At 38.1% G+C, this 23,833-nt stretch overlaps 1 protein-coding gene across 4 annotated transcripts in view; it reads right to left on the minus strand.

The window, feature by feature from the left end:
• herc2 (HECT and RLD domain containing E3 ubiquitin protein ligase 2) overlaps nt 1–23,833 on the minus strand; it is a 122,225-nt gene that overhangs the window by 76,591 nt on the left and 21,801 nt on the right. For 3 of the 4 annotated variants that reach the window (XM_012957703.3, XM_012957700.3, XM_012957701.3), the window contains 11 exons: nt 14,449–14,668; nt 13,322–13,446; nt 12,060–12,213; nt 10,308–10,418; nt 9,236–9,407; nt 8,540–8,713; nt 6,427–6,615; nt 5,485–5,636; nt 4,776–4,933; nt 1,686–1,799; nt 1,343–1,594 (listed from right to left, as the gene is read on the minus strand). In XM_012957703.3, coding sequence (XP_012813157.2) covers nt 1,343–1,594; nt 1,686–1,799; nt 4,776–4,933; nt 5,485–5,636; nt 6,427–6,615; nt 8,540–8,713; nt 9,236–9,407; nt 10,308–10,418; nt 12,060–12,213; nt 13,322–13,446; nt 14,449–14,668 — 1,821 coding nt within the window. The remainder of the gene's footprint in view (nt 1–1,342; nt 1,595–1,685; nt 1,800–4,775; nt 4,934–5,484; nt 5,637–6,426; nt 6,616–8,539; nt 8,714–9,235; nt 9,408–10,307; nt 10,419–12,059; nt 12,214–13,321; nt 13,447–14,448; nt 14,669–23,833) is intronic. The other variant, XM_012957702.3, reaches the window with a different exon arrangement.

Here is a 23,833-nt window from a genome sequence, read left to right on the forward strand (position 1 = left end):
AAACCCCTTGAAAATGCCTTTCCCTTTACATTTTAATCGCAAATGAAAACACCTGAAAGGGGTGATTCACCTTTAAGTTCACCTTTAGTATGTTTTAGAATGTCCTATTCCTAGCAATTGTTCTTTATTATTTTATATTGTATAGCTTTCAAGTTACTTGCCTTCTTTTTCTGCCTCTTTCCAGCGTTTAGATGGGGGTCACTAACCCCGGCAGCCAAACATTTATTGCTCTCTGAGGCTACAGTTTTATGGTTATTCTTACTTTTTTATTACTCTCTCTCTTTAGTCCATCACCGAATTCATATTCCAGCCTCTCATTCCAATCACTGTCTGGTTGCAAGGGTAAATAAGGCCCTAGTAACCAGATAGCTGCTAAAATACTGGAAACTTGCTTAAAGGAGAAGGAAAGGCTTTTGAAGGTGTTCTCACCTTTAGATAAAGCCCCCTCCTGGCTCCTAAATCGCTATATGCGTTTCACTATGGGAGACCTCCTGCTGCTGCAATCCACGATCCAAGTTCAGCGCCGTTCGAAACGCTGGCGCTGGCCATTTTGAAAGCGCGCCGTCATTTCCCCTTTCCCCTGCGCATGCGCACACCGTTTTTTTTTTTTTCAGAAACGCTGACCTCTGCACGTCACGCTGCTCTGTAAGAGGTAAACAACCGCACGTGCAGAGCAGCGTAGGCAGAGGCGCATCGGTCAGGCAGGTAACCACTGAACACCAATGTTGTCTGCAGCCCAATGACTTCCACGATAGATAGTAGGTGTGGCTGTGCAGGACTTTGACAGCGCTGTCATAGAAACTATACACATGCGCTGCTATTGGTCAATGTGAAAAAGTGGGCGGAGCTAAAAGGTCATATTTTCGGCGCGACTGAAACAGCTTTAAAAAAAAAAAAAAACCACAAGGACGGCTCTGCAGCACAGTGCGCATGCGCTGGCCCCGGGAATTTTGTGCTTCAGAGCAAACGGAAGAAGCTCTGGGTGAGACCAGGTATGTGTTGTTTTGCCAGACTTTGCTGATTTCAAGATTAAGGAAGCAAGGCACAGCTAAGCTTGGGCAGTGTCATAGGTGTCATATCATGGCTGTTATTTGGAGCTTATGTTATTTTCAGACTTTCCTTCTCCTTTAAAAAAAGCTTAATAACTGAAAAACCACAACACCCAACAGCAAATTGTCTCAGAATATCAGTCTGCACTATATGAAAAGCTCATTCAAAGGTGAACTACCCCTTTAAATGAGGTGATCCATCATTATCACTGAAAAAACCTTCTGCATTTTTCAGTAATGAAGCTGGACCATCACATGTGAAGGAGTTTAAAGTAGACTGCAAGAGTACCTACCCTGTAAGCCATTCATGATCTTGGGATACCGGACATGCTCTTCTGTTCCATGCCCCAGCCTCTGATTGTCTCCTTTACCCCAAGAATAAACTTGGCCATCCTTCGTAATTGCTATGGAAAACTGACTGCCACAGCGCACCTTTACAATATCAAGATCTTGCAGTTTTTCAATTAGTTTAGGTGTTTTGCAGCCATCACTACCTCCTCTTCCTAACTTTCCATAGTCTCCATCACCCCAAGACCATACTTGCCCTGAAAAAAAAAAAAAATCATAATACATATTAAATGCAAATATAATGCACAACGCAGATATCTTCCCACATAAACAGCATCATTATCTTACCATTCTCTGTCACTGAAAGAGTCTGAGCATCTCCACTACCACAGGATACATCAACAACTTTTAGACCCTTCAATCCTGTCACCAACATTGGAACTGTCTGATCCTCACTAGAACCTATCCAGTGTATAGAAGAAAAAACAGATCATTTAGTAATTTGAGTTTAAATATAAGCAGTGAAACCTATCTTTATTGACATTAGATGCAATTAATTAGATTTGGATGTAATTCTTAAACTCCAAGAAAAAATCCCCTTGGCCCCAGCAGATGATTATCATCTTAACCCTTTGGCTGCCAAGACCGTAGCTCCTACGTGCTGACAAAAAAAGTTGCTAAGTGCCCAGCACGTAGGAGCTACGTTTCTCATTCAGCCAGCGCGTTCTCTGCACTCGCCGATCAATGCGAGTGCAGAGACGCGCTGCCAGCCCCACAACCCCCTAGGCAATGAGCTTACCGGCGCTGATGGTCCTCTCCCTCCTCCGATCGCCCCCAGACTGACCCAAAGTCGCAGCGACGTCATCAAGACGTGCCTGCTGCGTGGGGTATAAAAATCCCCTCTCTGGCGCTGCCCCCTTCACTCTTGGAGCCTCGTGGACCTGCCTGCAGCCCCCTGCGACCCTCCAGCACAGAGATCTGCCTTGCCTGCCTTTGAGATCTGCCCCCAGGTACATTTTTTGCACTATTACACACACACATTACACCATTTACACTAACTGTCATTTTTATTGCTGATTTAAATTTTTTTGCAGTTTCCATTTTTTTTTTTTTTACACTTACATACACTTACACACACATATACACACCTATACACCCTATCACTTCTTTGCAAGTGTGCACACATACATATTTTTTACTTTTTAGCACATAATACGCTGACAGGGGGCTCTGTGTGCAAAAGCTGAGCTGGCAGGCGAGAAATCCTTATGCGCTATTTTCATTTTGGGTTCAGTACATACCGCAGACTTTGGTATATCTATGCATATTGGGCATCAAACTGTTCAGTAGGCCTCTGGTGTTCCTATTTGGGGTGATTTCCCTTTGTACGCAAGAAATTGTGTGAGATAAATGCGGCAAACTGCAACATTTTTATGCGATTTTCTGAAATGTCATAAAAACCAATAACTTTAGTAAAGCTTTGCAGATTGGTACTTTGGTGTAGAAAGGACTCTTTACCCTTGTTGGATTTATCAGAATGTGTACTTTCCAAAAATATAGGGATTTTAGGGGTCACCCTACATTTCTGCAGCTTCTACCCCTCATAAAACTGCAGTGTGTTTATGAATTGGGTAAAGATAAGCCATGAAATTAGTGTGCACAAGGTATATTTGGGGGTCTCTAAGTGCCATGTGCTTTGATAAACCTATGTACAGTGGGCATCAAACTGTTCAGTAGACCTCTGGGGTTCATATTTAGGGAGGTTTGTCTTGGTACCTAATGATCTGTAGAAAATAAGTTGCTGCATAGTGGAAGTTTTGAGGTGATTTTTGGAAATGCCATAAAAATCGTCAAACTTAGGAAAGCTTTATGGCTTGGTACTTTGGAGTAGAAAGACATGGGTACCCATTTTAGATTCGGGGGAATGTGTACTTTCCAAAAATATATGACTTTCTGGGGTGAATGTACTTTTTACTAGCATTATCCCACATATAATTATGTAAATGTGTTGATTTTGCAGAAGCTGAAATGATAGATCATATGGGGTATGTTCACATTGGGGCCCCTACATGCCACATACTTAGGTAAACCTATACATATTGGGCATCAAACTGTTCAGTGGGCCCCTGGCGTTCATATTCAGGGTGTTTTATCTTGGTACCTAATGCTATGTGGGAGATAAGATGCTGGAAACTGGAAGCTTTGAGTGGATTTTTGGAAATGTTATCAAAATTGCCAACTTTAGGAAAGCTTTGCGGCTTGGTACTTTGGAGTAGAAAGACATGGGTACCCATTTTAGATTCGGGGGAATGTGTACTTTCCAAAAATATATGGCTTTCTGGGGTGAATTTACTTTTTACTAGCGTTATCCCACGTATAATGATGTAAATGTTGATTTTGCAGACGAAGAAATGACAGAAATGACAGTACATATGGGGGTATGTTCCCATTGGGGCCCCTACATGCCACATACTTAGGTAAACCTATACATATTGGGCATCAAACTGTTCAGTGGACCCCTGGCGTTCATATTTAGAGTGTTTTATTTGGTTACTTTATGACCTTTAGGAGTTAAGATACTATTGACTGGAAGCTTTGAAGCGATTTTTAAAAATTTTTACAAATTTTGATAAAAACGAATAACTTTAGGAAAGCATTGCGACTTGGTAGTTTGGAGCAGACAGACAGTTCTACCTATTCTGGATTCCCCAGAATCTGTTCTTTCTAAAAATGTAAAATTTTCTGGGATAAACTTTCTGTTAGCGGAATTTTTGGCCTTAAAATCTAAAGTATGCAGCTTTCTGGAGCAGTGCTTTGGAAATTTGGTAGGGTACTGCTGGAGGGTTTTGACCTATACAAGTGAGAAATCTCCATAGAACTATATATATTTGGTATTGGCACGTTCAGGAGACATGGGACATTCCAAATCAGGTGTATTTTCATGCATAAAATATTTTTTGTTTCTGGTATGTGTGTTTATATTATGGAAAATATTATTTTTTTTTCATTTTTTAGACATCTAGAAGCCTATATCTTGTTACAAAATTGGAATTACACAAAAATTCCACCATATTTTAAAAGCTTAGGTTGTCCTGAAAAAAACGATATATTGTTTTCCTGGGTAAACTAAAAGTCCCCCCGAGGAAAGGCCCCTAAAGTGAAACAGTGCAAAATGTTCAAAAACTGTCTGGCAGTAGAAGTTCCGCTTTGTCCAAAACGGCTGGCAGTGAAAGGGTTAAACATTAATTGGTGTACCATTATAAATATCAAATCCAAGAGCCATAAAATCCAAAAGCTTACACCAGAACAGGAGAAGTAAAAAGCCACTTGAGAGAATTTTGCATTTTGGAAGTTTTTTAAAGTACAGACACTTATGTTTAAATTAAAAGTTACTTTATAGAAAGGAACCTCCACTGAAAATCTTAAAAAGGTACATACCATGTCCTAGTCTTCCATAATTGCCACGACCCCATGTATATAGTTCTCCATCAGCTGTGATAGCTGCACTGTAAGTGCTCCCACATGCAATATGAATCACTTGCTTTCCAGTCTGCTTCCCACTCAAAGCAGATACTAGCTTTGGTTCTTCCAATGATCTAATAAGGTGAATAAAGTGTATATCAATAAAGCAGAAATATAAACCTAGGCATCGGAACCAGGGGGTCCCTGTTCTGATTTTTATTTTGGGCAGGCCAAAGGGAACCAAGTAAAGGTTTTTACTGTGGAGTGCATAGCACCAAATCTTTATACCCGTGCCCACGCCCATAATCATCTTCTGTGGACCCTGGGTCAACAAGCTGCTTAATGTAAATAGTGATGGGACACCAAAGACTTTTCTTTTGAAACTCTACAAAAGCATAAGCAAATCAAATTTACAAAGATGATTCTGTATCCACAAGAAAAAATATAAATTAAAGGTTTCTTCATTAAAAAAATATTTATATAAATGCATGCAGTGGAATCTATCCCATCATACATTTCAGTATATTAAAAATAAAATAGGTCAACAAAAGAGGCTCCGATTTTATTATTAAATCCCTTACTTATACTAAAACTAAAAGAACCCCCTTCTACTTTGGAATAAGCTGGGATCTAGTGATAAATATGTTTATAAGAATTTACAGCAGCAGGACAAAATAAAACTTACACAGTGTCCCCATGGCCTAATCTTCCACCATCACCACAACCCCATGAAAAAAGTTCACTAGTTGCAGATAAGGCCAAATAATGCTGCCCGTCAGGGTGTGCAGCAATCTTCACAATATTTCGGGATGCAAGACCCTGTACCAGCTGTGGTCCCTAAGAAAAACCAAACACAAAGCAGGAATGCATACAAAGTAAATGATAAAGTTAATAGGAAAACATCCATCATGCTTCCATGAATAAACAGGCTGTAATCCTGATAAAACAGTCAAATTTACTTATCATTAAAAATGTCATCCGAGAATTCTTAACTTGTGGATCAGAGTCCAAAAACGTGCCCATGTGATTATTATGAAAAATCACGATGATACCCTTTAATATATCATCCCCCCTAAAGTCTAATAGAAAAGATAAATGTGAAACAAATTATTAGGTTGCTGAATCCAAAGTAGAGGAGGTTAAAGGGGATCTCCACTTAAAAGCAATTATTTTGTATAATAAAAGAAAATGTAATTCTAAGAAATCTTCCAATAAAAATAAGATAACCATTTTAAAAGGTTATAAAGTTGTTTGCAGTTGAAATGAGAAGTGAGAAAAGTATGATGGAAAATTGCAGCCATTAGAAAAGAATTTTCAAGGATTTGAAAGTTGTTTGTAAATGCAACTGAAAAGCAGCATTTGTTTGTGCCTTTCTGCACAGCTGGCTCTGACTCTTAAAACATACTATCAATCAGTTGGCTTCTGCTACCTTGTGAGAGTCAGAACTGGCAGTGCAGAAATTATAGATAAAAAGGACTACTTTCAATAGTAATTATATTTTCTAATCTAAAATAACAATATTATACATTTTCAGCTAATCACTATGAGAGTTACCTCATTTAACATTTTAATGTTTTAATATAATGAAAATTACAAGTTTCTCAGAACAACAAAAAAAACAACTTACCAGGGTATTATTGTTGTAAGCTTGAGTGTATAGTTTGCCATTTCTGGAGAGTATTAGGAAGCATTTTTCTGCACAAGCTACCTGTGTAACTCCAAGATTAGCAAGTGCTTCACATTGAATGGGACCACTCACATTAGCATAATACTTCCATCCTAGCAAACCCCAGCTGATAACCTCCTGTAGCGCACCCTTGGGGGAAGAGCAACAAAAATACTTTTAACCCACATTAATGAAAACAACTATGATGAGGCTTTGCAGCCATATTAAAGGAGAATTAAAATCTAAGAAAAGAAAGTAGATATAATTTTTTTTATATGTTATATACTGAACTAACTGTACCAACATAGATGATGCACTATTCCGCCAACTAAGGGAGAAAGTCATCAGGAATTGAGGCACAATGTACAGCTGCCATGACTACCATGGAAGGGCCGTAGTAGTCATGGGCTGGTCCACAAGCCCAAAACATAAGGTTAACAATTTTTAGGTAATTTTCTGACCAGCTTTACAGATAACCTGCTATATCAGTGAAAAGTTCAATCAAACCAAACTGAAAACAATGGTGTTGGAAACGGGAGACTTAATTCTAGTAACTAAAAATAATCGGATTTTCCTAATATTAAAGGAGACATATCCTATAAAAATTATGAATGTACCAGGGAATTATACTCCTCTAGATATAGAAGGATTGTGCTTAAAAAGTTGTGTTTCTGACTGATTGAGATTCCCCCAAAACCCCACTAGCCCCGCCCATCTGTTCCACTTCCTGCTGGCTGAATTCTCTGGATGAGCTGGGGAGCCGGCGGCCCTCCGTACCCTGCACTGTAGGATAGGAACCAATCAGCAGCTAGGCTGACCTGATAGGGAACTGAAGCCTGTCTGTGCTTGTGTGAGTGCAGGGCTGTGATTGGCTCTCCCCCTCCTACTGTGCTTCCGGCAGGGACCGTTAGGACACGCCCACTCTCCATTTCAAACTCGTACAGAGAAGTGAGAGGATCTATATGGAGCTCCAATAATGGGGCCATTGTTACAGATAGGATTAATGTTTAGTCCAAAGTGAAACCAGCACCGGATATTATTCATAATTGCCTACAAAATTAGGGGTTTTCCCCATTTATCCAATATGTCTCCTTTAAAAGAAATGATTGTACCACATTATGCATATAAACTTGTATAAAGACTGTTATGTTTGGAATGATTGGCCAGCCTATTAAGGTTTAGATATGTAGCTTTAGATATGTATTCAAAGAAACTTACAAACCCTAGAATCCATAAAGCTCCAAGTTACAGGAAGGCAATCTCCTATGAGGAAGATTTTAAGAAAACTACATTTCTTTAATGATTTTATTTTTCTGTAATAAAACTGTACCTTGTACTTGGATGTATGTAAGGTAGTATAAATCCATATTGGTGGCAATACAATTCAAATATGTTTATTTGGCTAGTGGGTTTTATTTTTAAAGTGGTTGCATTACTAAAATAGCCCTTATCTAATACTAAGCATTACAGATAACTTTAACTTTTATGTATTTCAGAACAAATTATGTGTAAAAAAAAAAAAAAATCAAATAAATTAAAATAAAAACTAAAAATAGCACACAGGTTTATACACGGACTCCGTAATCAGCCCAAATATGTATGGCAGGCAATCTGTATATTAAGGGGCAGATTTATCAAAAAGTGAGATTAGAGCACAACACAAAAAAAAATCACCCACTTTCTATTCATTCCTAATTTATTTTTAGAGACATATTTATCAAGTGGTGGACCCTGAGAAATATACAGGTATGGGATCCCTTATCCGGAAACCCAATATCCAGAAAGCTCCAAATTACAGAAAGGCTGCCTCCCATAGACTTCATTTTAATCGAATAATTCAGATTTGAATTGATTTCCTTTTTCTCTGTACAAATAAAACAGTGCTTTGTATTTGATCCCAACTAAGATATAATTAATCCTTACTGGGTTTAATAATCCTATTGGGTTTAATTAATGTTTTATTAATTTTTTTAGTAGACTTAAGGTATGAAGATCCAAATTACAGAAAGACCTCTTATCCGGAATACCCAAATCCCATAGGAATGAAAAAAAAGTGTATTTATGAGTAAGTTACCTTATGTGAGGTTGGTGAGCTGCACTGAGGAGGCATGCAAGGTGCAGCCAAGCGGTCCAGGTGAGCCATGATCACTACAGCTGTTTGCCGAAGATCAATAGCTAACTCATTGTCCTGAGGCAAGATCAGATACCTAAGAAAGTTTTCATTTGGACTCAGCTGACAAGAAAGAATCTTGAAAAAGAAAAAAAAAAAGAAAGAAAGAAAGAAAAACACATTTATCAGAACAAATAAGGCACAGTAGTAGAAACTGTGTAATTCACAAAACATGTATTACTTTACTTTAGCACTGTAACCCCCATTATATATCTAAGAAGCAACAGTACAAAAAAATACAATTGAGATTTTTATACTACAGGTATGGGATCCCTTATCCGGAAACCCGTTATCCAGAAAGCCCGTCTCCCATAGCCTCCATTTTTATTAAATAATTTCGAATTTTAAAACTGATTTCCTTTTTTTCTGTAGTAATAAAACAGTACCTTGTAATTGATCCCAACTTAGATATAAATAATCCTTATTGGATGCAAAACAATCCCACTGGGTTTAATTAATGTTTTATTGATTTTTTAGTAGACTTAAGGTATGGAGATCCAAATTACGGAAAGAACCCTTATCCGGAATACCCTTGGTCCCGAGCATACTGGATAACGGGTCCTATACCTGTATTTGTGTAGAGAACTTAAATTAAAATACCTGCATTTCTTTCTCCATGTTATGGATTTCTTTATTACATACAATACTCTGAAACCTTTGTAATAAAGGAAGGAGTGGTGCACTGGTTCCCTGTGCAGATCTCTCATTATCAGTTTCTTTTGTTCCACTTTCCCACAGTTGCAACAGAAGCATAACAGCAGATAACATTTGGCTGTTAAAATATAAAAAATGATTTTATTAAGCACTTTAAAACGATTTGCATAATATGTTAAGAGCATTAAAAAACTGCTCAGGTTAAATAACCTCTTAAATATCCTAGCACTCTATAGTATACTGGTATGTGAAATGTATTTAAAAAAAAAAAGTTACATTTTTAGAACCAGAACAGTAGGAGCTGAGCCTGCAGTTCTCCATGGTGCAGAAAGGCAATAAAAAAAGGGGGGGGGCACTAGAAAGAAAACTGTAACCCCTATGTGTAGCATTGTCTTTAATCAGAAGCCTGACCATTTGCAACTGAGCCACCAATTGTCCATTCTCCCCAAGGACAATAAAAGAAAACGTAGACTGGAAGGAAATGCAGGCAGGGGATAAAGACCTCAGCAGGAGGAGAAGACGACACTTTAAACTTTAGTTTCTGCTTCTCCAGAATCAGGACCTTCATCCCCATGGTGCCTCTGTCCCTCAATCTAGGCAAGAGAAATAAAGCTTCTCAACATGTGTGGCCCATTTACTTTGCCTCATAAATTACTTTGCCATTTACTTACTCATACCCCGGGCTGTTCAATCATTTCCAAAAGAAAGCAGTCCTATGCAGCAAATGACATGAATTCTCCCCATCTACTTTCCAGGTAGACCACATCTGACCTGTCTTATAATGTTAAATAGTGTCGGCAAAGTGTGGAGCCTGGTGACTAACAGTGTTACAGCAGATGTAAAAGTGATCCTACAGCCATGAAAATAGCATCACCAGATTTAAGGTTGAAGACAGGGACCAAACAATCGTATTGGTACAGCAGCCCTTCTCCAGAAAATTTAAATAAGTATGGTATGTTCACAGGCTATTGCCCCCCCCCCCCCCTTAAATTATGTTAATAACTGTTAACTTGCTTACCTTAGGGTTCCCCTCTGTACAGCCAGCTCTAGTAAAATTGCAAGTGCCAGGTGCTGGTCCTGCAGTGGAATGTTGCCTGGACTTCTAGGGCTCTGAGTACTATGCACATCCCTGCAGTAAAAGAAGTAAAGTTTTGAATTTTTGAAAGTTGTGTTCACATTTTGCACATGTAAAGTATTTATTTAGGAGACAAGGTGATTAAAAGGAAACACTTTACCCCCAAACAATGTAGGTCTCTATAAAGATATATTGCATAAACAAGCTCATTTGTAAAACTCATCTAAAGCTTCATCTAAATAAACCATATTCATAAAAAATTTACTTTTTTAGTAGTACAGGTATGGGACCTTTTATTCAGAATGCTCAGGACCTGGAGTTTTCCGGATAAGGGATCTTTCCGTAATTTGGATCTCAGTACCTTAAGTCTGCTAAAAATCATTTAAATATTGAATAAACCTAATAGGATTGTTTTGCCTCCAATAAGGATTAATTATATCTTAGTTGGGATCAAGTACAAGGCACAGTTTTATTATTACTACAGAGAAAAAAGGAAATCAATTTTTAAAAATTAGAATTATTTGCTTATAATGGAATCTATGGGGGATGGCCTTTCCGTAATTTGGAACTTTCTGGATAATGGGTTTCTGTAGTTGCATATTATAGCAATTTATTGGAATCTATGAATGTTTAGCATTACACATTAAACCTATACAATTTGGGCATCAAACTGTGCAGCAGACCCCTAGCATTCATATTTAGGAAGTTGTATCTGGTTACCTTATGATCTGTAGGAGATAATATGCTGTAAGGCTGAAAGCTTTTAAGTTATTTTGTAAAATTTCACAAATTGTTATTAAAATTAATAACTTCAGAAAAAAGCATTGCAGCTTGGTAGTTTGGAGAAAAAAAGATTTACATATTCTGGATTCTTCAGAATCCGTTCTCTCCAAAAATGTATAGTTTTCTAGGGTACGCCTACTGTTAGTAGAATTTTTGGCCCTGAAATCTAAAGTATGTAGCTTTCTGTAGCAGTGCTTTGGAAATTTGGTAGTGTACTGCTGAGAGTTTTTGTCCTATACATGTGTATACATGTGTATTGGCACATTCAGGAGACATGAAATTTTTCAAATCAGTTTTATTTTTGTGCATAAAATAATTTATGTTTCTGATATATGTGGTGATATTATGGAAATATTCTAATTTTTTTTAGACCTTTAAAAGCCTATATCTCGTTACAGAAGTGGAATTACACAAATTCTAGCATATTTTGAATTACAGTATTTTGAATTGTGTTCCTCTGTAAACCAAAAAATGTTTAAAAACTGTTTGGCAATAAAAGTTCCAGAAGCGCCAAATCACCTGGCATTGAAAGGGTTAAATATATACCGTGTACTTATGAAAAATGCCCTAGGGTAGTTTATTTTTGGATTTGCAGTAGAGCCCAGTAATGTTTAGTTACATTTCTGACCTGTATATAAACACCCAGTTCATACAAAAAAACAAACAAAAAACACAACACTTTTTACAAGTAGTGAAAAGTAAATCCAGCAGAATTGTCAATCTCCAATTTGCCAACACAGCAGAAGTTTCATAAAATCAATTAGCTATTTGGTTCATTAATGCCATAAGCAATAAAGATAATAATAGGAGTAGGAAAATAACAGATCATCATTACAGAAAGTTGACAGTTTAAAGCAAGGTTTAATTTAAAAATATATATTTATTGAAGATAAAACTACACAGGCAACTCACCCTGTAACAGACCTTAAAAATTTGGTAGCCCTTTCCACAACTTCAAGCCACACAGAAGATACAGTGCCTTCATCAAAGAGCGTGGCCTCTGGAAGTGCTCTAAGTGCATCAAGGGATTCTTGTAACAATTCACTACATAGGTCTGCATCCTCACCTAAAAAAGAACGAGATGCAAGTGTGCTTTTAGTCATTTTCCACACACAAAAAAAAAAAAAACTTACTCAGGTCAAAGCATAGCAGATTTTTTTGTAATTCTAATGAATCGCCTCTAATACTTTGGAGTTATACTGACTAAAATTAAGAGACTCTCCCATTACAAAACAAAAATAACAGACATTGGTTTCTTCCCTCCTCTTGGCAGTAACCCTCTTACCATTTCAAAAAATGAGAATGGCTGAAACCTATTACTATTATATATTAATAAGAAGAACAATAATAATAATGGGTCTTGTGTATTGTACTGTGGAAATCTACTGGTAACATGCCTCTGATAAGCTCTAATTCTGCAGTGTTTTATACACTTATACAGCTTTTATATAAACAAATGCTTGGAATAATAGTGGCTAGAACTTGGTGATTTCTTGGTGTATCAAAGTTGCCACTAAAAATATATCTAGGGGGTTGGAAGAACATAACAGAGATATGGACTACCAAGAACTCGCTCAGGCCAAAAGCAAATGTAAAATTCTAAATATTTATTAACAAAACATAGCTTATTACTACTAATTCTGGTTTTATATTGATTGTACACACGGATTTGTTCATTTGCAGACGCCTCAATTACTGTTGCCTGCATTCACATTCTGCTTGAACAAATGTAGGACCTAACCGTAAGTAAGAAAAACATTCATCCTATATGTCATGACACAGCATAAAATGGTGTACAATGTTCTGGCATGTTTTTTTGCATAACAAGTTGCAAACTTTTTTTTTTTAACCAGCATTTCAGTACTGGAACCTTTTTAATGTTTTGGGTCGTACTCATACATCATACTGTGTGTTGATGTTAATCTGTACAAAAATAATAACTGGAGGATGGATGGGGGGGCGGAAGGTGAATGGTCACGCTTGTCCTCAAATAACTGAAGGGTTACTGGCGTGCTATGTGCACAAATATCTACTGTCTCAGCATTTTTAAAAGAATTTGGCCTCTTCAATTCCTCCTGAAACCTATTTTGCACATGGTAAAAACAATGGCCACCAATAAATAAAGAGTTGGACTTGGATAACAGTGACTCTTTATAGTGAGGTTTCATGCTTACCGGATCTCCATGCTCTACGTAGAAAGGCAAATGCAAATGATAGCGCAGCTCTGGAGCCAACCCTGGCAAGTCCTTCAACCCCCTGGCCAACAGGACGGGAACTGTGTACATGAAACATATCCTCACTGCAAAGGATGAAGTCACCATTTTTAGACACAACAAAAAATGTAATAATTAAATGTGGGGGCACTGCAGAAAATATAAATATTACAGATTTTAAATATCTTACAAAATAAGAATTGTAGATAAGGGCTGTTAAACCGTGCTGACAAGATATAACTTGCAAAGTAATTTTTTTTTTTTTTTTTTTTTTTTACTGCTAGAGTCCTCAGCTTTTCCTTTACTTTTTAACTGTACTCAACAGGAAGCTACCTATGCAGTGTTTATTCTTTAAGCTAGCCTACGGAGCAGTACCAATAACAATGTATTTTCACAATTTTTTTCACAAGTATACAAAGTTCACCGAAATTTTTATTTTTTGAATAACAATGCATGTGTTTAACCCTTTTCAATAAACTGCTTCCTATAAAAAAAATTGCATAAAGAAAATGGCTTGGTACAGGAAGATGCCAGCTGTTACATTATTTAGCGGAGTAAATAATGTAATAGTATTCCAGTTTGTAGACCACAAACAGAGTTCGGGCTCTACTCTGACTAAGCTGCACCTGTGGTAAAACCATTAGGGAGAATATCTATTTAAAGAAACCAATTAAGTAATAAGTAGTAATTTAGACATCAGGGTCTCCTGAAGAGCAAGACGTAAACATGAAAAGAAAGGAATGTTCTATGGAAGAATGTTGTTGGGTTTGGCTTCAGATTTACAAGTATATCTGCATCTGAATTTACAATGTGACATATTTGAACTTCTCTGGCAACTTTCTTCTTTCTGTCAGTATAAAAAAGTGTGGCAATACCCAGTGGGTATGAATGTAAAGTACTGATATGGTTTTAAAAAATGTTAGGCTATGCATTTTATATATTTAATAATTGAATTTTCACAAAGTTAGTAGCATGCAGTTAGTACAATAGCTCTGTTCTTAAAATTTCACTTTTCAAACGAAAACAAACCAAAAAGCTTGATGTGCTACAAGGGCCAGGTGCAACATAAATCAATATAAGCCAATTACCTTTTCTTTTCAGCAGAAGGCTGAGGTACACTGCTACTTTTCCACTTCACTTTAACAGTGTCCTGAAAAACAGTCCTGTTAAGTGCAATAAAGTATCGTTCCAGAATGACAAGTCTCTGTTTCATCCTCATGGCAGAAAGAGTGGTTTTGGCAGTCTGAGCTGCTAGCAATTGTTGTTCCTTTACAAGGGTATAGAGACATTCCTTCAGCTCATTCACATCTAGAAGGGACAAGAGATACATACTTAGCACATTTATAAAATAGATTTGAAATTCATATGGATGTATCTTTTTTTTTATTTTTTTTTTTTTACCATGTTTCATGGTTTTTTTTTTACCATGTTTTTTCTCCATGCAATTGAAGTCAAGGCCTAGAATACATATCTTAATGAATGGCTTAAATGAATCCAATTTCTGAGTTTGCAATTGTATACATTGTGAAACTTGGCCTGTTAACATTGTGCTCAACTTTGCAGGAAGTGGAAGATTTGTGCATTATGGAATATATATTTTGATGGAAAGTGTAGATATTTACAAGGCCTAAGAACTTTATAACACATGAATGACTGCAAGTGATTTTAGATCTGAAAAGACACTGAAAATCGGACATCCTAATTGGGATCTTTCCTACAGAGAACGCTTGGTCTGTATCTGAGTATCACCAACAAAGGTGGTATGACTGGCAACCAAAGAGATGTAGTTATTACAGACACAACTAATTTTTTTCAGAGAAGTCAGTGCAGCGTTTCTGTGAGTGCTTATGGCTGTATTTACATAGACCTTTCTGATAAAGCTTACTTAGTTTTTACCTTTCTTTCTCCTTTAAAGATTGTGGAAGAACTAAAAGACACAAGGAAAGTCAATCCATAGCACGGACACCAGCCAGTAAGTTAAAAGTAAAAAAGTATTTATTGGTGTAATAAAAACATCAAGGAAACATAGTAGGCTTCACCCCAAAGTATCACTTGCTTGGCTTAACGCATTTCATGGCCCTTAGCCACATTTTAAGAAGCTGGGTGTTTTACCCTCCCATAGGTTTAAATATCCATATAAGATTCTCCCATTAAAAACAAATATCCCTTGCCACTAGCAAGCTCTGTCTCACTCCAAGCAAGATACCATTAAAGGGAAAAGGAGAAAAGGAAAAGAAAAAAAGAAAAAAAACGCACTTATTAAAGATAAGGCTATTAGGATAATGAAATATAGATCCTACAGACTCAATGATGAAATATACATTTTAAAAATTCAATAGAAGCAACTGACATCTAACTCACGATTCATCCCACCTTGTTTCTTATGTTTCACTATAGCTGATTTAGTACCACCCCTTTCTAATGCTGACATATGTTCCAAAATATAAATACTAGCACACAGTTTTACGCGCCACAGCTGCACGTCGCTAAATATACTACTCCTTTAGATAAACAGTTAAAGTATTGCTTAATATTATACTCCTTGCCCGTAGTAGAACTTACAAATGTCTTGGAAATATTAATAACTGAACATGCTTTGCATCTATTTCTACCACATTGGTATGTACCTTTATGTCTCAACCACGTGGAAGCATTGTTGATCCTAGAGTCATATAAACTTTTTGATATCCATGATGCTACATTTTTCCCCTTTCGAAAAATAAAAGAGGGTTTATTTCCCAGGACTCCTGCAACAGTACATCCCAATGTTAAGTTACTGCCCGTTTAATGGCATATACATTCCTACTGTATGTGGTGCTGTATCTTAAATGGTGGTCGTTTTAAAACTGGAGTTCTAGTCTCTCTATCTCTGGATTTACTTACTCTTAGTAAACTGGAGCGATCAAATGCCACTGCTCTTTCTTAAGCTATTCTCACATCATGCAAATTGTAGCCCCTCTCTATAAACCTATCCCATAATTCCATGGCCTGTAAGTGAAAGGAATCCCAAGCTGAACAGATTCAGCACACCATATAAACTGTCCTATTGGGATCCCCCTTGCGCAGGACCCTAGATGGCCGCTGTCAGCAAGCAATAAAGTGTTTAGTGTAATTGCTTTACGATAGAGAGTGGTCTGTTTATCACATCCATTAACAACAAATGGAATATCTAGAAATGGTATTGTCTTTGGATGAGTTTCATATGTAAAAGCAATGCCTGGTACCATTGTTACAATAGTCTATGAAGGCTAGTAATGTCTGTTCATCACCATGCCATTTGCCTATACAATCAACTTAACAGGGTTAAGAAAGGGCTGCATGGAAATCTACATCTGAACACACAGGGAGTCAATGCAGTATCAAGGATGAGAACCATCTCAAATGAAAATGTTTTTTATAACCCCCACACATTTTTCTTTGAGGCATATTTCAGTCATATATAAGTTCTGCAAGGAAGAAATGAAATTCTATGTTTGGAGCAACTTTCTAGCAGTTTATGAAAGAAAGAATATAATAAAGCCTTATCACTTTCACACTCTAATAGCAGCATGGAAACCGTAGTGTTGATAAAACTATATCAGAAAGAAACAGACCTGCTGACATTTGATAAAGAAAGGAGTGCCCCTCACCCTTGTAAAGCCAACAGTAAAAGCCATTTGTAGGAGAAGCAGGAAGTAAACAATAAAAAAAAAAAAAAAAAACACACACATACACACAAAAGATTTGCTGATTGCGTTTTCAAAAATATTCGATGCATTGTGCCTGCACTATTGTGAAAAGTTTGTCTGTCAGCAATTTGTCTCATAAAATATTGCAGCATTGCTACACCTTTACTGCAACTATTTTCATTCTCAGGTTCAAAAACAATTGCTGCCTCTATTTTCCTCAAGGATAAAGACTTGCAGCAAGAGAACATGGGACAAAACCCCAAAGGAGAATCAATCAAAATCACAGACTGGAGTTGATCTGCAAATGTTAAACAACTGCAATTTAATAAGCAATTAAACATCAGCTCTGCTCCCACCAAGAATGCTGCCGCAAACACACTGTCACAAAAGAACACTTTTTACAGAAGCTGGTATTACTATGTGCAAATGCAGTACAAGTATTGGACCCATTATCCAGAATGCTTGGGACCTGGGGTTATTCTGGATAAGGGGTCTATCAATAATTTGGATCTCCTACCTTAAGTCTACTAAAAGAAATTATTTAAACTGTAATTAAACCCAATAGGATGGTTTTGGCTCTAATAAGGATTGATTATATGTTCACTGGGATGGAGTACTAGGTACTGTATTATTACTGTAAGAAAGTATTCTATTAAGGCAGAAGAAGTTGGGGCAGGCTTTGAGTTCAGAGCAGAGCCAGTGGCTTACAAAAAATTCTGGTCAATGTGTCTGGCTAATAGGTGCTAGGGAAAAACTAAAACTATAGGTGGAAGCTTTAAAAAGATGCGACAATGGCAGCATAAGATAAAAAAAAATTACAGCAAATAATTGGGAAACAAGTATAACAGTTCAGATCTCACTGGGTATACCGGGAGATATTCGGGGTATACCTGTTGAGGGGATCCCACAAAGTAATGTGTTAGTAACTACAGATCTAACTAATGAAAAATGTCAAACCAAAACGAAGTAGCATCCACTGTCTGCTTGCAAATGCATGTAGCTTGTCAGGCAAAATCAGACAGCTGAATCTGAATGCATGCACATAAAATTATGATATTAGTATAGTGGAAGCTCAGTGGGATAAAACATGTGACTGGTCTGTGAATTTAAATGGTTTCACCCTTTTTAGGGCTCTGGCACATGGGGAGATTAGTTGCCTGCGACAAATCTCCCTTGTCGCGGGCAACTAATCTCCCGAAATGCCATCCCACCGGCGAAAATGTAAATCGTCGGTGGGATGGCATACGCAGCGCCACGATTTCCCCAAAACCGCAGAAGTTTCCTCTCAAGGCAACTGGCACCACGTATGCCATCCCACCAGCGATTTACATTTCGTGGGATAGCATTTCGGGGAGATTTGTCGCAGGCAACTCCCCATGTGCCAGAGCCCTTAGGAGGAACAGAAAAAAAAGGCAGAGGAGTTTTACTCTATATAAACCAGAATAAAAGTCATTCATTAAACAAATGTTTTTTATGCTCTTTTGTTTGACATGATGATCAGTCCATTGAAGACCTTTTTTTATGAGCATATCCTATACGAGTACATCTTATTGGTTTCAGTAGTGCTTGCAAACCATGCTCATGATCTATATGTTACAGCTAATTAGGGTAGTTTTGATTGGCATATGAATGGAGAGCTTTCCTTGTCCTTTAAAAAGGTCAGCCTTTACCAGGGTTGAATTTTAGAACAGAGGAAAGGCATTTTAAAAGTAAAATTTATTTACAATCTACCCAATAGAGAAAAAAATAACTAACTATCTCTCTATATCTATATATGTATATATACATACATCTATATATCTATATATGTACACATACAAACATATATACAGAATACATAATTCTGCTTATATTTGTTTAAAATTCTAAGCCAATTAGACAGTAAATCTCTGTTCTAATAAATCAAACCGTAAAAGGACTTCCTTTTCTTATAAATATCACTTCTCATTTTGCTGTGTACAGAATGACGTTCACTTAAGCTGAAGCAGCATCTACAGTGGTATAATCTCAAATACCATGTGATAGATAACGTGACAGAACATCATGCACCTGAGGAACTGCTACATGAGATGGGGTTGGAATAGCTTGGTTTCATAACAGCAAACTACTTTGTTCTGTGAACAAACTTGAATAACCCTACAAATCAGTTAAGCAGTTATCTACATCATAGGACTATTTATTTTTCTACCTCCACAAAACATAAAATACGTACCTATGGCTTACTCCTAGGGGCACATTTACTAACCCACGAACGGGCCAAATGCGTCCGATTGCGTTTTTTTCGTAATGATCGGTAATTTTGCGATTTTTTTGCGATTTTTTCGGCGTCTTTACGATTTTTGCGTAAAAACGCGAGTTTTTCGTAGCCATTACGAAAGTTGCGCAAAGTCGCGATTTTTTCGTAGCGTTAACACTTGCTTTTAAGTTTTAACGCTACGAAAAAGTCGCGACTTTGCGCGCAAGTGTTAACGCTACGAAAAAATCGCGACTTTGCGCAACTTTCGTAATGGCTACGAAAAACTCGCGTTTTTACGCAAAAATCGTAAAGACGCCGAAAAAAAATCGCAAAAATACGAAAAAGTCGCAAAATGTTTGTTTCCAATCGGAATTTTTCCAATTCGGATTCAAAATCGTGTCTTAATAAATCAGCCCCCTAGTATAGCTCCCTAAAAGACTATTAAATGAGTTCATAATTATGAAAAGTCCATATACCAAAAAACAATACCCCACATTTCTTCTACTAACCATATGTGTTAACAGTATAGAAAAACCTTGCAGTGAAAAACGCCCACTGACTGTGAATTTTCACCACCTAGGGAGTTTGTTGGCAAAACAAAATGGGACGAATTAGCTCATCACTACCCATTATTAATACAGTTGAACCTCAGTTACATTTCCAGATTTTACCGTTCGCAAATTTTAAATGTTTACAACTTCTTGAGCACCATGCCACCATCTTGTTCTTCTTCCTGGGCCTTTGCTATGGTCTAATGTTTTGGTCTCTATGGTAGCAATTCCCAACATGTTGTTCACTACCCCCTTTGATGTTGCTTTCAGTGACCTCAAAGTAGGTGCCCATTTTTAATTTTCTGGCTTGTAGGCAAGTTTGAAAGCACAGAGATGTTTTAAAACAAGCAGAGCCTCCTGCGGGCTAGCAGTCCACATGGGGCTACCAAATAAAATTTGGGGATCCCTGATCTATGGTCTGGTCTATGTTCTTTTTTTCATTCCCAATTTTGTGTTTCTGGAACCTACACAGTGAAGCATTACCAGGGCAACCAATCAGCAGTTAGAAAACCAAAGCAAAGCATCTGATTGGTTGCTATGAGCAACATCACCTTTAATGTTTTACTCCACGTTTTACACAGAATGATAAATATACCCCTAAGTAACTTAAAGGGCCTGCAGGAGAGCAGCAAGGATAAAAAAAAAAAAAAAATATATTAAAAAAGAATATTGTGATGTGGTGCTACTACAGAACTACCCGGGGCTGGTACAGGTTTCAGTAAACAGGAACCCCAGCCGTAGTCTCAAATAGCTTATTCCAAGGTTACAGATAAACAAATTATTGCTTAGTACTTAGGAGTATCTGCATAGGCGAATGGTGATTTTTTTGTTTGGGGAGGCTAAAAATGTTAAGTATCTATATGCAATAACAGTTACCACACTCATACAGACAAGCATTTTTTACATGCGTTTTCCTGCACTGGATCTTGCATGTGTTTCATCGCAGGGGAACACAAGAAAAAACGGGGGCCTGTATTTCCTATGTGACTGTAGCCGTTGTGGCACAGGCAAGCGTGGAATGGAGGTGGAATGCAACTTGCTGTGTTAGGAGCTTACCTGTGCCACAAAGAGTACAGCCTAATAGGATACATAGGCCTGCATTTCTTCCTGTGCTTAAACACATGAAAGTGAAGTAAAAATGCAGTTAGGGTAACAGGAAAAATAACATTAATTTTTTGGTAGAACACTTAATATGAGTTTAATTCTAAACCAACAGCTGCCTTCCAATCAACTCCCAGCATTCATTTTTAAGTTCTACAGATTGTCTCTTGCATTTTTCAGTCAACTTCCAGCCAGTCCAGCCATAACCAGCTTAATATCTCTAGTTCCAAAATTTAAGCCCCCCACAATAATCAATTCCAGCTTAACACTTCTCCCATAAGCCTTAACAGAGTTCATATTTCTAGCACCCCAAATTCTTTATCACTCCCTATCATTTCCTAGAAAGATTAATCTAGATAGCCCCAAAAGAATCAGTTTCCACCTCAGACTTAACTCTTGGGTGTACTTCTAATTTATATGAGCTCAACATTAGATCTATTACAGCTATGTAAAACTTTGCCAGCACTTTTACAGTTCCGATATAGTGCAAGACTATAAAAATAAATGATATATAAATATATATGTGTGTTTATCTTACTAATAAGGTTAACCAGCACCTTCTCCAGCTCTCTGCATTGCTTTCCCTCAGTAATTTCAGCTCCGTGTAGCCTCTGCTGGGCGGCTAATGTTACACTGGGAAGGAAGGCAGGGAAGAGTAGCAGACTGACTAGAAACTAAAGGTGGCCACACACGTGGTGATCTGACGATCTTTCGGGCGACCATCGGTCGCACGAAAGATAGTCAGATCCGCCACTAAACCTTCAGGGCTGAAACAGGCAGATAAGGAGGTAGAAACAATAGGATTTCTACCTCCTTCTGCCGATTCAGCGCTGAAGGCAGATTTTAACTGGCCGATCGGTGAGTCGATATATATCAGCAGCTTCCTGCTATATCGGTCGACTCGCCGACTTGTCATACACGTACCGAAGATATTATCGGTGCGTGTATGGCCAGCTTAAGGAAGACTGTACTTAGTCTGAAAGGTGGCATACATTAAGGCTGGATTATTATTGCCTTATACTTGCACCCCTTCACATCACAACCCTCCTTTCCCCACACAGCCCTGCTAGTGATACACTGATGTCTGATCCTAACCTGCAACCTCCCTCACGTTCCATTTTCAGTTAGAAACTTGTACAGCATTATATTGCAAACAAGTTCAGGTAAATTTACGAAGACTTTAGGTTTCCTTCATTAAAATCCGCCCATGAGTATCTGGGAGAACAAATCTCAACCTAAGTATTATTTAGGCTGGTCCCACAGTCATGGCACTGAGGGCACATGGATCATTGGCTCCCCTGCACTCAGCCTACATTTTCTTTTTCAGGAGAGAAGAGGATCTGCTCCCTTCTCCAGCTCCATTGATCTGTAGAAGTACAGCTTCTACTGTTGGCTTGAAAGCACAGGTTGGCTCGAAAACGCAAAAGCAGGCACTTTCAGGAAGACCTCCGCTCTGCTGCGTGTGCCTGCACACAAGCGAAAGCTGTAATTTAAGTAAATATTAACAGAGCATGTACCTTCAGAATGTATACTTATGCTAACATACAGTGGCTTGCAAAAGTATTCGGCCCCCTTGAACTTTTCCACATTTTGTCACATTACAGCCACAAACATGAATCAATTTTATTGGAATTCCACGTGAAAGACCAATACAAAGTGGTGTACACGTGAGAAGTGGAACGAAAATCATACATGATTCCAAACATTTTTTACAAATAAATAACTGCAAAGTGGGGTGTGCGTAATTATTCAGCCCCGAGTCAATACTTTGTAGAACCACCTTTTGCTGCAATTACAGCTGCCAGGCTTTTAGGGTATGTCTCTACCAGCTTTGCACATCTAGAGACTGAAATCCTTGCCCATTCTTCTTTGCAAAACAGCTCCAGCTCAGTCAGATTAGATGGACAGCATGGATATGTTTTGTTTTAAACCATTCCATTGTTGCCCTGGCTTTATGTTTAGGGTCGTTGTTCTGCTGGAAGGTGAACCTCCGCCCCAGTCTCAAGTCTTTTGCAGACTCCAAGAGGTTTTCTTCCAAGATTGCCCTGTATTTGGCTCCATCCATCTTCCCATCAACTCTGACCAGCTTCCCTGTCCCTGCTGAAGAGAAGCACCCCCAGAGCATGATGGTGCCACCACCATATTTGACAGTGGGGATGGTGTGTTCAGAGTGATGTGCAGTGTTAGTCTTCCGCCACACATAGCGTTTTGCATTTTGGCCAAAAAGTTCAAAAAAAAGAGCACCTTCTTCCACATGTTTGCTGTGTCCCCCACATGGCTTGTGCCAAACTGCAAACGGGACTTCTTATGGTTTTCTGTTAACAATGGCTTTCTTCTTGCCACTCTTCCATAAAGGCCAACTTTCTGCAGTGCACGACTAATAGTTGTCCTATGGACAGATTCCCCCACCTGAGCTGTAGATCTCTGCAGCTCTTCCAGAGTCACCATGGGCCTCTTGGCTGCATTTCTGATCAGCGCTCTCCTTGTTCGGCCTGTGAGTTTAGGTGGACGGCCTTGTCTTGGTAGGTTTACAGTTGTGCCATGCTCCTTCCATTTCTGAATGATCGCTTGAACAGTGCTCTGTGGGATGTTCAAGGCTTTGGAAATCTTTTTGTAGCCTAAGCCTGCTTTAAATTTCTCAATAACTTTATCCCTGACCTCTCTGGTGTGTTCTTTGGACTTCATGGTGTTGTTGCTCCCAATATTCTCTTGGACAACCTCTGAGGCCGTCACAGAGCAGCTGTATTTGTACTGACATTAGATTACACACGGGTGCACTCTATTTAGCCATTAGCACTCATCAGGCAATGTCTATGGGCAACTGACTGCACTCAGACCAAAGGGGGCTGAATAATTACGCACACCCCACTTTGCAGTTATTTATTTGTAAAAAATGTTTGGAATCATGTATGATTTT

This window comes from Xenopus tropicalis, chromosome 2 (genome assembly GCF_000004195.4).
Source record: "Xenopus tropicalis strain Nigerian chromosome 2, UCB_Xtro_10.0, whole genome shotgun sequence".
Classification (NCBI taxonomy): Eukaryota; Metazoa; Chordata; class Amphibia; order Anura; family Pipidae; genus Xenopus; species Xenopus tropicalis.